This window comes from Thamnophis sirtalis, unplaced genomic scaffold, assembly GCF_051295495.1.
Source record: "Thamnophis sirtalis isolate CommonGarterSnake01/CBP01778 unplaced genomic scaffold, rThaSir2_p1.2 scaffold_5, whole genome shotgun sequence".
In the NCBI taxonomy this organism is placed as follows: domain Eukaryota; kingdom Metazoa; phylum Chordata; class Lepidosauria; order Squamata; family Natricidae; genus Thamnophis; species Thamnophis sirtalis.
In genome coordinates, this window is record NW_028261385.1 from 24,587,737 (window position 1) to 24,604,273 (window position 16,537).

The following is a 16,537-nucleotide window of genomic DNA, read 5'->3' on the forward strand; positions in this document are numbered from 1 at the left end:
GAAAGCATATGCGCACTCGGGCGGGCGCAAAAAGAGAGAGAGAGAGAGAGCAAGCCGCGCCATCACGTGCCCTCAGAGACCCTTCGCCCCCCCTCGCTTTGAAAAAAAGCGTGACGTCGCCTCCCGCCCTTCCTTGCTAGCTCGCCCGCTCGGGCGGCAGAGGTTGGGCTCCCCCCCCCCCTCCTTTCACAGCCTTTGAGTTGCCGAAGCCCGGGAGGCTCGCGCTCGCCCGGCCGCCCCGCCCTCTTGGCCCTGGACCTCGCGCTGGCGCGCGGCTCTCCGGCTTTCCCGTCTCGAGCCGACTAGGAGATCGTCGGCGCAGCTGCCGCCGCCGCGTTTTGCAAGGCTGGGCGCGGAGGCGGTAGGTCTGGTCTCTTGTCTGCTTTTATGCCTACGGGAATGGAGGGGAGAGGAGGGAAGGGGAGGGGAAGGTGGCCTGGGGCAAACCGGGGCTCGCTGCCCCACGGCTGCAGGAGTGGGGGGGGGAGGCGAAAGCGGGACGATTCCGCCCTTTCGTTCCCTTTCGCGCGAGGGCCATCTCTGTTAGCAAAGCAGCCGCGAGGCTTTCCAGAGGCTTTCTCTACTTGCATCTCTCACCCGTGCAGCCCAGCGCCCACGAGAGAGGTAACGGGCCGGGTGAGTGGGGAGGAATTGGGGGATCGCGCAGGAAAAAAAAATCCCATCCATCTCCTGGCTGTGACGAAGCGCAGGACAAAGAGGTTAGTTGTCCCGTTGCGGGCCAGTTGTCGTTCATGCGCATAGCAACGCGGGTTTGGGGAAAGGAGGGGTCGCAACCTGCGGTGACTCTGCCTTCCCTCCCCCCCCCCCAAGTTGCAGACGGAGGTAAAACGGCTTTTCCCCCCAACGCTTGTTGGATGCTGCGGGCTCCGAGTAGGGGATCGGTCTTCTCTCGAGGAGGTGCAAGAAGCGGAACTTGTCCTGTCTGCTAAGAAGCCCTGTGGAAAAAAACAATCTCGGTGGGGATCTCTGGGGCGCGTCTGGCTTCGGAGCTGGGCTGCAGGGTGGAAAGGTCTGGCATCCCAACGACGCCTGCAAGAAACTAGGAACGTGCGCGGGTAGCCACTATAGGAATATATCTATAAAAACAGCGTGCCTTCTAAAGAGAGAAAAGTTATTTTTTATGGGAAGCGGGAGAAGAAAACCAAAGGTAGCAGAAGAATGCTGCAGGTGGCAAAACAACCACCACCACCCACCCTCAAGAAAGTCGTGAGAAAGTCACGAGTTTTTCTCCCTGACAGAGGGCAACTAAAGTCAAACGCGGTTGTGTTTCGGTGGAGGTCAAACATGCAGTGGGAATGGTGGTAATGACCTTGGTTGAGTTTCCAGACTCTTTGCCAAACCAATATTTACCTTTACCTATTTAGTGAGTAGAAGAGGCCATGTAGGAAGAGGCTTTGAAAGGACAACTTGGGGTTTCTTCAACAACTTTTGAGTTTAGGGAGTTCACACCCTTTAATGTTTTGAGATGAATGCTGGAGGGTGGCCATTACATATATTAGGAGGACCTCTTTTGAAATCTTGCTTTAATGAATGCTGTCTGTGAATCTGTCCTGACTTCAAAAGTGGGACAACTTTCAAAGTGTCTTGGAAGATGTTGAAAGGTTTTAGTTGGGCTTGTACCTCCATGCATAATACTTGGGTGGATGCTTTTGTAGAGGTGTGTGTGTGTATCTTGGATTGAATGTAGATACTTCTGGTACTCCGAGCTAGTGCAGACAGCCCTGTGTACCCCAATAAAACAGGAAAAGGAAATATGTGCCTTCATGCTATCAGAAATGCAAACCAGGAAAGTGTAATAGGGTATATTTCTGCCAGTAATTCTTTGTGGATGACCGGGAATTTGTAATATAAAAATTTACACCAATTGCTGTCTCCATTCCTATCTCTTAATTGCAATGTTCAGAACTGACTTTAAAAATACAACATATAAAAATGTTGCCCTAAAGCCTTTAGATAGTCGTTGTGAAATCTACTTGTCAACTTTTTAAAAATACTGTTCACAAATTCATGAAGATGAGCTTTAGATGGTACTCTTAACTAGGCTTTTGAAGTAAACACAATGCTTTACATATTTAGGCCCCATAAATGGAAGACTAATTTTAAATTTGCAAGTGCATTCCAAATAATCCCCCAAAATAGTGATAGAATCATTGTTTTTTAAAAATAAAAAAAAATCATTGGATGGTTTAAAGATTAAAGCAGGCTGAAACTTCTGTTTCAAGCTTCTGTTTAAAAAATTGGGGAAAATTGAATGAGATTAGACAATGAATGACTGCAAATGGTGTAAGTTAAAAGTTCGCAAGCTAAGGCAGTTTTTACAAGTCAATGAATGAACTTGACACCAGTTGGGGATTGACAGGAGCTGTATCCAATCATCTGTGCCTAGGCAGATTATGCACATCCTTGTCTTTAGCAACCAGCCCCCGTGGAGTTTCCTTTGAATGAAGAATTCAGCTTCCTGCATTTGCTGAAGATTTGGTAATGCCTCATTAGTCAGGACACTAATGTAGGTTATTGATTTAAGAGAATTCTTTTATCTGCCAGCATGTCACTCTTGAGGACATAGAGGACCACAAATGATCTTAGTTTTCTCTTTGCTGGCAAGAATATCTGTTCTGAATGTGTGAGTACGTGGCAGAAGTCTGTTTCACAGTGTTAGTGTTTTCTATTTATAGCAGTTTCCTTAGAAACTGTTCGTGTTGGTGTTGGAAATGGTTACACATGTATTTCTAGTTGAAATACTATTACTGTCTCTCATTGTTGGGTAGCTATATAATAGCCAGCTTACAATGAATTTATTTCTTAAATAGAAATGTTGTCCATGATTTGATTTGTTTTGAAAGTTTAGAATAATCATGCATTTTCAATGCACAAGCATTTTTATTAGGATTTTTAATAAATTTGAAAATAGATGTGGTAAGTGCATGTTGTATATTGCTAAATATGCAGTATTGTTGATATATAAGTTATCAAGTTATTCTATTCACTATTGTGCTGGCTTTTTATTGCTTGAATTTCTTGTGGGTATGAATACACTGGAATGCTAGATTCCCCTTTAAATCTTTTGAATGTTCATATGGTTAGATTTATGTATTAACCATTCCAACAGTGAAGATTATAATTAGTTTATCTATTATAAAATGCTTGCATTGGCAGTTGTGTAATCATACTTTAGAATAGCTCAACAGATCTGTGCCATTGGCTACCAGCTATGTATGGTTTGTGGTTTTTTTTTTTTAAAAAAATCTTCCTTGCTGTTTGTTTTCACTGTTGTAATTTGTTTAATCTAGCTAACTTGTTTTGGGTTATATACAGTCCAAGTAGATAACCAGAAATATACAGCTGAAGGTTAATAAGGGGATGAAATTTTATCCCTTTCCTAACACAAATAAAATACAGTTTGAAATACATATGTCATGTATTGATAATGTACTATTCCATTTTATCCATACTGTATTTGTTTATTTCAACTAAACCAACAAATACTGTAGTCTTTTGATACTTTAAATTATTGCACTTGCTTTTGAGGAGCATCTGTTTAAGTGATTTAAATATGAAAATTCAGTCCTAATCTCTGAAATAGTACTATTTCATGCACATACTTATATTTAAATTATCATGAACCACTCTTGGTTTATCTAATGAAAATTAGGAGTAAATCCCAAAGGGCTCAGATACTCTTTTCTACTTTTATTTGACAATGGTACTTTGTACTTTGTACTTTGAATATGTCCTCTATCAACTCTCCTATTGGAATTAGATGGAATTATAGTTACATAATTTTGTATGTTAGCTTACATTTTAACATTGCATCAAAGTAATGATGAAATGCAGTCTTCGTTGTGCTTTGGCGGTCATGTTCTGCACACTTTCTCAAGGTGTGTATTTAAAACAATTGCTAAACTACGTATTCATGGAGAAAAGATCATTTATTTGTCTTGTAAAATTTGCCAAACACATTTTAAAGTCTAAGTCTATTTTGTAACCTTAACCTGGGCTTCTTTATAGCAATGACACATACTTTTCAAGTTTCATGTGTTATTATTTGCTAAATTGAAAATGGTTTTTTTTTGTATAGAGCAGAGCAGCTGTGTGGCTTCCTAACGTGTGATCTCCTTGCTGGATTTGGGCAATATGGCAGGCATCCTGCGTACAGTTAGTAATTTCTCCGTTCCCCTTTTCAACAATGTGATATGCCACAAGGTGAAGACTGTGAAGACGCCAAGGGTGAGGACATTCCTTACCCACCAGGTTCTCTGGTGTAAAGCAGCTACCAAATCAGGTATGTAAACTGGTTTGCATGATTTCAGTTCAATTCTATCTGGGGCTAAAATGTATAAAGGACAGTCCCAATTTGTTTTTTCTGGTTTCCCAGCATTTATCATGCTAATAATATAAGAAAAAGAATCGAGGATACTGCTGTATTCTGCAAGAATCATAGTTCTTTATCTAAAGATAAGCAGCAGACTTTGACTATGTTCTAATAGAGTTTTTGAAACTTGGTTCACTCATTACAGTAGAGTAGTAGGATGTGAAAGGCCTAGACATTTACGCCTTAAAGAGAACATTTCTGTGTTCCATTTGCGTAAGCCAACTATAGAAATTTATTTAGTATCACACCTTTATTATTTTTACAAATAACTCAAGGCAGTGAACATATCCAACACACCTTCCTCCTTCTATTTTCTTCACAAGAACAACCCTGTGAAGTGGATTGGACAAAGAGTAAACGACTGGCCCAAGATCATCCAGCTGGCTTTCGGGACCTGAACTCAAATAATTGAATAATAGGCATTAGTAATCTGCAGTGCACCATATCTCAGAAAGTTATCTTGTAGCAAGGGGGGAGGAATTAATTTTCCCAAGGGGCCCTGAGAAATTGGGCCTGTTGTGGAGGGCTGTGAAGGTCCATAGATATGCATGAACGTACACCCTGTTTCCCTGAAAATAAGACCTCCCGGATAATAAGCCCAATCAGGCTTTTGAGTGCATGCGCCAAAAAATAAGCCCTCCCCAAAAGTATTGCAACACAGCAGCAGCCATGAGGTGACCACGCTCGCCACCACCTGCACCTCAAAATCAATAAGATTTCCCCCAAAATAAGGCCAAGTGCTTATTTCAAGGATCAAAAGAAAACAAGACCCTGTCTTATTTTTGGAGAAACACGGCATATATGAATTGAAAACAGTCTCCTTCAAAATAAAAGCAATGCAGTTGCACACCAATTTCTAATTTGTGATTGACCTCTCACAGGCTGGATAGGAACAAAGGGCCAGATGTGATCCCAGGGCTGTCAAATGCCTAAGTCTGGCTTGGTAGTGATGTACTTTCAAAGGAAAACAAAAGACTGCATTTCCGAATTAGCATGTTGAACTTATTCAAGAGCTCCAGTCCACATTATGTCCTTCAGATGTTCTTTGTATTACATTAGCCCTTGTTCTTTGATTGTAACAACTAATACTTTGTTAACAAAGACAATGGTTCTTCTTGAAAGTATGGAATTGTGCTTTAGAAATGTCTTTGTGAATTAACTAATCTGTTAGTTATCCAATTATCTAGAACAGTTCCTAGATGAATGGGTTGTTAGATACATTACACAATGCAGTTTTATTACAAACTGGAGAAATGATAGACTGATAAGACTATCTCCTGAATTAATGTAATGGGTATATGTCGGTGCATGTTTTATAATTTAGTCTGCAGTGGTGGAATTTCCAGAGCACATTTTTCCACACGTGTGTTTTGAAATGATTTACGCAGTTTGGCATGGGACCTAGAAAAGCATTCATTCATTTTTCTACTCTCGTTTTGTTGCTTCTGCAATTTATTATACTAGATGTATTGCAACTGTATCTCTCACTGTTTGGTTTGGATTCAAAGGGAAATGGCACCATAGATATTCCTCGATTTAAAAGCATTCATTTAGCAACCATTTGATATTACAACAGCACTGGAAAAGAGAAGCTGGCCTTAGCATTTATGATGGTTGCAGCCTCCCAAGGTCGGCAATTGCTTTCCCAGCTTACAAGCAAAATAAATGGGGGAAGCCAGATTTGGTTATGATTCACATAACCATGTCGAAAGTCATAAAATCGGGCACAATTCATGTAACCATGTTGATTAGCAACAAAAACTCTGGTCTAAATTGTGGTCATATGTCGAGAACTACCTATACAATCAACACGTGTCGCTTTGACCTTTCTCCCATCCTTATTTTGCAATAGGAGGTATGAAACTTGTACTAGTATATTCTGCAAGTGCTCTTACAGTGTTGTTAATGAAACAGTACAGGGCAGGGGTGTCAAACTCAAGGCCTGTAGGCCAGATCCGGCCTGGAAAAAGCAAAGGACTAGCCTCTGGCAGGCAAAACAGGGTTTGGGGGGGCCATGCGCACCCTCCCCACACCCCATTTTTGTCCTGGATCCTGCAGCACTCTGCCAGCCAAAATGGGGCACGTTGGCGATGTGTGACACCCCTCACATTCCGGTTTGGCCAGCAGGGTGCTGCAGGAGGCTGTCCAGGCTGAAAACGGGGCACCCCGATGTCCCATTTTGGCCAGCAGGGTGCTGCATCCATCCCATTTCCCCTCCCCTGGCTGGCCTGTGGAGGAGAACAACAATGCTGATTTGGCTCTCGAAGAAATCAAGTTTGACACCCCTGGTATAGGGATATACTAATACATCCAGTCTGAATGCACATAAGAAAAATTATATGCTATTTCTTTTATTGTGTTATTTTTTGAGAAAGTAAATTGGAAGGAATCTGAAAACTGTCTTGAATGAGAAGGATTGCCTCTTGGCTATGAAAACTCCATGCTAACTAAATTGCAAGTTGTCAACATGTTTATTAAATCAGTGATGCCTTAAGAGATTACATTTTTTCCCCAATACAGAATATATTCAGTTAGGTACTAAGAACTCTTTCCTTGGTATTTTTAAAATAATAGTAGCTCCATCTGAAATATAACAAGAGCCTTGATTAATATGACTATACCAGCCTGCTTTTAAAAATTCATTAAATTAAGTTACATAAGTGGGACAAAAAAAATTACAGTCCTATCAACATTTTTGTAGAATTTATAGGAGCTTTGCAAACTTGAATCTACAAAGTTAAAGCATATTAGTGCAGTGTTTTTCAATCTTTTTTGTGCAAAGGCACAATTTTCATGAAAAAAATCACAAGGCACACCACCATTAGAAAATGTTAAAAAATTTTAACTCTGTGCCTATATTGACTATATATAAAGTGTTTTTCCCACGGCACATCTTACACTATGTCACGGCACACTAGTGTGCCGCGGCACAGTGGTTGAAAAACACTGTATTAGTGAATATTTTAGATCTTATCTGAGTAATGTGATTCTCTTGAAGATATTGCATGAAAGAGAACTGTATGGAAATGAATGTTCTTAATGTGACTATATAACTTATTACTTAGAATGGACTTCTAAGTACCATAAAGTTGCATCTTACTACCAGTTTTCTTCCAATCAGATATATATTTGATTATTTTTGATAGTCCAATATTGGTGTTGGGTTTGGTGGCAGAAATTGATGATGAGTATCATCATATTTTATGTATTTAAGTGTTTATTAAATTTATATATTGCCCCTTACACTGAGGAGACTCTGGGAAGACTTTTGATTTAATATAGTTATTCATTTTTTAAGGAAGCCAGAGGTTTCAGGGATCAGAGTTAACTAAGGAATTTTGACTTTGTGTAGCGTTGGACTGGGTAACTTTTATGTGGCCAAAAGTCATTGTTTTGGTTTCAAAATCTTTTTTCAGTCTATAAGAATCATTTTGCTTTGGCCATGGAGACCAAACCCAAACTTATCCCACTGAAATTTTGAAGCCTCTGTTAATGTGAATCTGCGTAGGACCTGTGTGTTTGTTTCATCCATGGGGGGTTAAAGGATAGTGATAAGTATTTGTATCTTAAAGAACTTTACCTCTGTATTTTGTCTCTTACTATAAAATCCATAAGAAATAATAGCATGAGTGAAAATCAGTTGGTTTGCCATAAGTTGGCAACATAACCTATAAATAGAAGGAACAATAAATTGTAGTATTTCTTATGCAAACTGCAAAAAAAGAGAGACTCCCCTCCCCCAAGCCGAGACGTTGGTGATGTTTTCTGCAGAAAATAATGGTGAGAAATGTTGGCAGATGGATAAAGAGTGTGCCTAAAAATGATGTTTTAATGAGAAAAGAAAGAATTCTGAAGAAACCCTATTACTGAAGAGTCAGCATGTTTTCCTAGTTATAGTGCATTGAGGAACGCAACTTGTAGTCCTAAAAAAAGCTGAGCTGGTGAAATTGCTGGGGAATAATTTGGTATTGACTACCAGCAGGTAAATACAGAATTCCAGAAAACAACTCAGCAAAACCCACTTTTAATTACTCAGTACATAATTTTATAACTATAATAGCAACTTCAGTCGCTGGAGCTTTGTTAAAGGAAATTGTTTTCTTTGAAGAACATTTAGACTCAGTAGCCAGAAAAAAAAGAGTGGTATTTTCTTCTGATTAAATCACTGAAAGACATGTTTATACACATGCTTAGAACGCCTGGAAGCATGCCTGTCTGGAGATCTCTTGAAGTTTGACACATGGCAGGAGGAGGCGGGATGGTGGTTCTCATTGACTAAGGCTAGCTCTAATAAAAGACTTGGAGAATAAAATGAACATGAAAATTACTGGAATACTAGTATTTTGAAATGGATCCTCTGCTGCTGCTTCTTTTTTTAGTAAAAAAAAGAGGAGAAACTCAGGATTTTCATTAATTTAATGGTGAGAATTTAATTTAATGGTGAAAGATATTGAGCTTGTCGATCAGAAAGCTCGGGAGTTTGGTGGCTCGAATCCCTAGCGCCGGGTAATGGAGTGAACTCCTGTTACTTGTCCCTGCTTCTGCCAACCTAGCAGTTCGAAAGCATGTAAAATTGCAAGTAGAAAAATAGGGACCACCTTTGGTGGGAAGGTAACAGCGTTCCGTGCGCCTTCAGGATTTAGTCATGCCGGCCATATGACCACGGAGACGTCTTTGGACAGCGCTGGCTCTTTGGCTTTGAAACGGATATGAGCACCTCCCTCTAGAGTTGGGAACGACTAGCACATATATGCAAGGAAAACCTTTACCTTTACCTTAATGGTGCAGGAAATATGGATCCTTCATTTTTGCCAGTGGCTAATATGAAAAACTTAAGATCAAGAAAGTGAATTATTCACACGCTAAAAAAAACAACGCTTGTACACTAAAAGTTTAATTTAGAATTAATTACCTTTTACACTAAAAAGTTTAATTTGGAATTTTGAGACCATTTAGTGGTCACAGTGACTGATGACCACAATTGGGATTGTGACTTCTGTCAGTAAGCAGTGTGGTTAAGTGAGTCGCACCTAATTTTATTACTTTTTTTTTACCATGGTCTTTAAGCGAATCACATAGTTGCTAAGAGCCAAGGTGGCGCAGTGGTTAAATGCAGCACTGCAGGCTGACTGCTAGATCAGCAGTTCAGCGGTTCAAATCCCACCGGCTCAGGGTTGACTCAGCCTTCCATCCTTCCGAGGTGGGTAAAATGAGGACCCGGATTGTTGGGGGCAATATTCTGACTCTCTGTAAACCGCTTAGAGAGGCCTGAAAGGCCTATGAAGCGGTATATAAGTCTACTGCTATTGCTATTGCTATTGCTAAGCAAATCATATTGACTTTGCTTGTTGGAAGCCCTCCAGGAAGATTATAATGGCAATCACCTGAACCCAAGGTGCTGCAAGTGTTGTGAATATATGCTGGTTGCCAAGTGCCTGAATTTTGATAACATGACTCTGGGGAATGCTGCAATGGTTGTAAATGTGAGGACTGGTCATAAGTCACTTTAGATAACACTGTTTTCAAAACTTTGAACATTTAATGAATAATTTTGAACATTTAATGAATGTTTGTAAATCTAGAATAGGGTGTCAAACTCAAAGCACAGCAGCTGAATACAGCCCTTGGGGTGCTTAGATCTGGCCTCTGGGGCTGCCCTGAAAACAATGGATTGGCCCGCAGAGCCTCTGCCGGTGAAAACGGAGCTGCGTTTTTATTGGCAGCGGGTTGTAGGAGGCTGGCGCAGCCGAAAACGGAGCTCAGGAGCCTATTTTCACTGGCAGAGCGCTTGGGCCAACACGAGTGATGTCAAGCTGACCACGTCCATCCTGACCACACCCAGCCCAGTCCCCCAAGGTCAAACACAACCCTGATGTGGCCCTCAATGAAATCTTGATTGATACCCCTGATCTAGGACTACCTGTACAGTCACAAAATGACTTCTTGGAAGACTTAGATCTTAAACTAAATCTCTTGAATTTTTTCTCCTTTTCCTCAAGGGTATTTTACAAATAAATATGTTGTTAGTAATTAGTGTTTTTTTTTTTAGAATGCTAGCTTTTACGTACATACATACATACATACATACATACACATTCAATTATGAGATTACAGATAGTCCTCAACTTTCAACAGTTCATTTAGTGACCGAAGTTATAATGTCACTGAAAAAAGTGACTTATCACCATTTTCACATGACCGTTAGGATTATCCTGGTGGTCACGTGATCAAAATTCATATTAATGACAGCTGCAGTGTTCTGGGATCATGCGATAACCTTTGGCGACGTTCTGACAAGCAGTCAATGGGGAAGCCAGATTCACTTAACAATTGCTGTGATTCACTTAACAACTGTGGCAAGAAAGCTCATCAAATGGGGTAAAATTCACTTAATTGTGCCACTTAGCAACATAAATTTTGGGTTCAATTGTAAGTTGAATCAGAACAATCAATGGTTCTATTGCCTGGCATAATGAGAGTTACATTCTGGCTCATCTTAAAGTTATTGTGTTGGAGGAACTGTGGTTAAAATTAGTGTTCTAATAAACCAATGCATGAAATCCATATTTTTATTTGTTATTAGCTGATAACTGGGTGCTGCATGTGTATTTATTTATCCCAATCTTCCTTCCATGAACATTGCTGCAATTTCTAATATTAGATTCCCCCCCCCCCCCTTACCAGAGGGAACTTCCTAGTGGAGTACTGTGAAGCCGTGTGGCAACTTCACAGCGCTGTACAGTAGAAGCCATTTTAAGGCAATACAGTAGAATCCGTTTTAAGCCACAACAAGGCTCTTAACAGAACTCCCTCCCCCCAGCGTGTTAGGGGTGTATTACCCCCAGAGTATTTGTTTCCAGAGGTTAAGTCATCTGTGTACCAAGTTTGGTTGAAATTTAGCCTTCAGGATCTACGATTACTTTTGGAATTTCTCTAAGCCTCCCACTCATCTAATGGTTGATTACCGGCTTTCACATCTTAAATTTTCTTCTCTCTTTTGTTTCATTTTTGTATTTCTTTTCTGTTGCTTCATCTCTCTAATGTAATATGTACTGTATTGAAAGTTGTGTGCTTGTGCATTTTTTATAAGTCTGTTTCCTTTGAAATACAGGTAAATTTGATTGCAAGGATTTCTGTTTTCTCCGTGTTATTCATTGCATTCTTTTGTCTTCATTTCATTTTGCCCTATTAGGCTCTTTGCTCCTCTTCCTGCAGAACTCTGAATAAAGGTGAGCAGCTTCTAGAGCTGTTGATAGAGTAAACCAGTCACGAGGTACCCATTTTGCAGTTTTATACCCCACCTTAGCTTTAGCGAGTAATCTCTGCAACAATTTCTTTTGTAGAGCTCTTAGTTTAGAATTTCCATCACTGATATAAGTGATTATGTGATTTGGTTAGTCTGTCTGCTTATCTCTTGTGGGAGACCACTAAGGGTCTCACAATGAAGGGCCAACAAAGCCACCTACAGGTAGTCCTCAACTTACGACCACAATTGAGCCCAGAAATTCTGTTGTTAAGTGAGCTTTGCCCCATTTTACGATCTTTCTTGCCACGGTTGTTAACTGTACTTGATAAGTTGGTAACCCGGTTGTTAAGTGAATCAGGCTTCCCCATTGATTTTGCTTGTCCAAAGGTTGCAAAAGGGGATCGCATGAGCTTACAACAGAGCCATGGTCATAAAATAGGAGCCAAGCAACCCTGCTAAACACCTGAATTTTGATAACATGATCATGGGGATGCGACAAAGGTCGTAACTGAAAAATGATTATACATCACTTTTTTTCAGTGCCATTGTAACTTTGAATGGTTGCTAAATGAACCGTTGTAAGTTGAGAACTACCTGTATTTGCCTGCCTACTTTCAGTTCTGTATTTCTGCTTAATTGTGGGATTTTTTAAGAGTACCTGAAGCTTATTAATTGGACTGATTCCCAGAAAAAATGTTTTCATCTTTATTTTTAATAGCTGTGGTTTTTATATCACTTCAATAATAGTTAGCTTTATAAATAATGCAATACAGTTAAAGGGTGTTGCTGATGAAACAAATGGGAATAACTTCCCATATCTTTTTTTTAACTTGTTATATACCAGAATTATTGCCTTTGTTGCTTGTTTTGCCTTCAGAGAAATAAATTTCAGGTTGTTTTTTTTTTCTTTTCCTGATAGGACAGAAGAAGTGAACTATGTGGTTGAATAGAAAGTTTGAGTGATTATAAAATATTGCATGAGTTCCATTTTTTTTTGTTTTCAGGACTGTAACTAATTCTTTGTTATGCACAAACGGGAATGGATTACAATAGAAAAGACTAATAAAAGTATGCATCAGCCATATTTTGAGAAAATATTAATGAAGATGACATACTTAAAAGTTCATTATATACACAGAACACTTGTATTACAGTAGTTGTCTTCTCCAACAGGTGTCTTCCAGAAATTTTGCCATACCAAGAAAAATATCCATAGGGAAGATGTAGCATTAAGAATCTGCATAGTAACATCTTTAGTATGTATAATATTGCTGCTTGAATTTTGGAATGAATTTAAATTGTGTGGGAAAGTGAACTTGTGTGTGCTTTTTCAACTAATAAATGCATGGTTGAACTTCTTCCTAAGAGGTAGTCAATTCTTCTTGTTTAATTACAGGTCCTCCTTGACTTACAACTGGTTAGTTAGTGACCCTTCAAAATTATGATAGACTTCCGCAGAGGTACTTATGACCCAGTTCTGTATTTCCGATGGTTGCTGCCCACCCATATGCCCCCACAGTCAGATGACCCCCTTTACAACTGTAACTGCAGATTCCATTACAGTTGTAAGTGGAGGACTGCCTATGGCTAGTAATGCTTAATGTATCAACAAGTGATTTAAAAAAAGTATAATAGCAGTATTAGTAGGGTTTGGGTGCTTCTATGGATACAGAAAGGGACATGGTGGCTCAGTGGCTAAGACGCTGAACTTGTTGATCAGAAGGTTAGCAATTCAGTCGTTTGAATTCCTAGCGCCACGTAATGGACTCAACTCCCGTTACTTGTTCCAGTTTCTGCCAACCTAGCAGTTTGAAAGCACCTAAAAAATGCAAGTAGATAATTAGGGACCACCTTTGGTGGGAAGGTAACAGTGTTCCGTGCATTTAGTCATGCTGGCCACATGACCATGGAGACGTCTTCAGACAGTGCTGGCTCTTCACCTTAGAGAGGAGTACCGCTCCCTAGAATCGGGAATGACTAGCACATATGTATCTTTACCTTATGGATATAGACTGATGGTTGTTTCAGCAAAGTGAATGCTCAATAGTTAGTATAGGTATTAAGTAAGTTCTGTCCCATGATATGTCATTTTTTGCCACAGCTGTTAAAAGCAAATCACTGCAATTTGCTAAGTGAATCATGCAGTGGTTAAGTGATTCATGTGGTATTTAAGTGAGTTACATGGTTGTTAAGTAAATCTGGTTTCCCCCATTGACTTTGCTTGTGGGAAGCCAGTTGGGAAGATTATAAACGTGATCAGATAACCCCAGGACAGTGCATCCATCATAAATACAAACCAGTTGCCAATGGTAGCAAATGGTACTCTGCGATGGCACCATTATTATAGGCTGGATCCCTACATATGTGATAGCCGCAGTTCCCACTATTGTTTTCTATTCTGCTTATGCTTATCCAACACAGAATTTGTGCTGGAACTTTCCTTTTGAGGAAAGATAAAGGAATGAGGGGAACTATGCAATTGGCTTCTTCAATAGAAACGGCTATTGTTAAGCATCCGCCTTTTGAAAGGTGGCAGAGTAGAAATTAGTGTTCGGTCAGCAGTGCTGATTAAGTAGATGTTGGTTCACAACCATTCCTCCCTCACCTCTAATCATGTTTATGTAGTTGGATTGTCTGATGCCTCTGTTGTCTTCAAGGCATGCTTAACCTTTCTCATACTCATAGAAGGTTATTTCCACAGTGTGTATACAGAAGAATTTTAATATGTGTCATTCGTATTGCTAGAAGTTAACTTGAACCTTCACAGAGTTGTACATAAAACAGAATCTTTATCGCCAGCAGGGAACTAATTCCTCTCAAGCCCCATTTTTTGTGGTTTCCAGAACCTCTTGACTTTATGCTGAAAACTGACCTCTTGAGATGGAAACATGGAATATTTAAGCGTAAACTAAAAAACCCCAAACTGTCAATGCCAGTTATAAACCAATATTCTGGCTTTTGCTCAAAGCACGCATTATGCATCTCCTCCCTCCCTCCCTCCCTCCCTCCCTCCCTCAAATGAATGAACCTCTCAGCTACTAAATAATTGTCTATGCTTGCCTGGGATATTATATCACCTATGTGAATCCGGAATAGCTTTCATATATTTGGGGCTACATTGATATTGATGGAATCTCAGATGAACTAGGCCTTTTAGTCTTCTAGAGGGCTGGGAAGATCTGGTTCTTCCCTCAAGCATTGGGCTAGGATGGGGGTTGAGCCAGGAAGTAATTGGAAGTAGTTGGATCAGTTCCCCTTGGTGGGAAAGGATGTTCTGTTTTTATAGATTGTTGTCAGCTATCTAGGATCACTGGGTAGTCATACAAATCCTGCAAATAAATAAATAATAAACAAACAAACAAACAAACAAACAAACAAACAAATACCGGTAGTGAATTATGGCTTCAGATGTATTTTATACAGTGATGCACTAATTTGGCCTTAGAAGATGAACTGATATTTGTGTTCGTGGAATAAGAGAATAGCCCAAGAAATGGAGATTATAAATGCCATCCAACTTAAATTGCTATGCTGGTGGACGCAAAATAATGCAAATTCACTCTTACACAATTTCCACTTGGCTGTGGTCTCTCACAATTATGGGAGTTAGAGACCCAATACATTTGAATTTACCAGGTAGGGGAAGGCTGGAATAATAAAATTGTACCATGTTATTTTTAGCTTTGTGCATGACTTGTGGGCTGTGTTCCTAAAATTTACCATGTTTGAAATAAGAATGCTTTAAATGCTTTTTAAAAATTGATTTACGGTATGTGCAAATAATACTTTGCATAGGATATTATGATATATGTTCAGGCTTTTAACTGTTAGTTCTGACATTGTTTGTATTTCTGCCTTTATAGGTATTCCATATAAGGAATTGACTATAGGTGTTCCAAAAGAGATCTTTCAAAATGAGAAAAGGATTGCCTTGTCACCAGCTGGAGTTCAAGTACTGATTAAGCAGGGTTTTAATGTTATTGTGGAGTCAAGTGCAGGAGAAGCTGCTAAGTTCTCTGATGACCATTATAGAGAGGCCGGAGCACAGATCCAGGGCACCAAGGAAGTATTGGCCTCTGACATAGTCCTCAAGGTAATAATTATCTGTTTACTATTACTCCTCTGAGATCAGTTTTTCTTAAAAAATAAAGTGTTTTTCCACTTTGTTGTTCCTGATGTGTTGGGGGTTATTTCTCTTTTATTATTATTTTTTTTTTTTAATCCTTGTAAGCAGCCTGAAGTCACTTGAAAATGACTTAGGCAGTGATATAAGTTTTCTGAAATAAATAAATAAAATTTGAAGACTAAATAATAAGGATGCACAAAGTGTTTCAAATTCAAACAGATAAAATGTATGGAGGAAGTCTGTCTTAATGTAAAAGAGTTGCAGGGATCCCAGAAACACATTCTTAGCATAATTTAAAATCATGATGGTCAGGTATTGCTTATCTATAAGAGACTCGTTTAAGGAAATGGGATAAATCTCTATTAATGAAGGATTAGGTGGGACAGATTTGTTTCGTAGATATTTCGACTGCATTTTTGGAATTGGTAGGAACGCACAGGCACTGGTAGGAGACAAAGCAGCATCAGCTTCCTAAAGGTAAGAAGATAGAAGTCTACAGATGTTTAATGTAAAAACCAGACATGTGAAAGAGGAATTTCAAGAAAATTCAGTTGAACTCAGAGACCCTACGTATGTAGTAGACCTGGGATAAAGAATACTGTGTTTCCCTGAAATTTGACCCCTGAAATAAGCTCTTGGCCTTATTTTTGGGGAGGTCTTATTATTTTTAAGGTGCAGGAGGCCCCTTAACCTCAGCTCGCGGCCCGCAGATCAGCTGACCCAGAGAGAGCTGAACCTCTGTCTCTATTTCTGGCACACTCTTGCCATCCCT

At 39.6% G+C, this 16,537-nt stretch overlaps 1 protein-coding gene across 1 annotated transcript in view; it reads left to right on the top strand.

Annotated features, from left to right (window-relative positions):
- Positions 1-235: 235 nt before the first annotated feature.
- The window catches only part of NNT (nicotinamide nucleotide transhydrogenase), a 70,869-nt gene continuing 54,567 nt past the window's right edge, over positions 236-16,537 (top strand). The window contains exons 1-3 of the mRNA XM_087715470.1: positions 236-361; positions 4,100-4,303; positions 15,503-15,732. Coding sequence (XP_087571596.1) covers positions 4,156-4,303; positions 15,503-15,732 — 378 coding nt within the window. The 5' untranslated portion in view covers positions 236-361; positions 4,100-4,155. The remainder of the gene's footprint in view (positions 362-4,099; positions 4,304-15,502; positions 15,733-16,537) is intronic.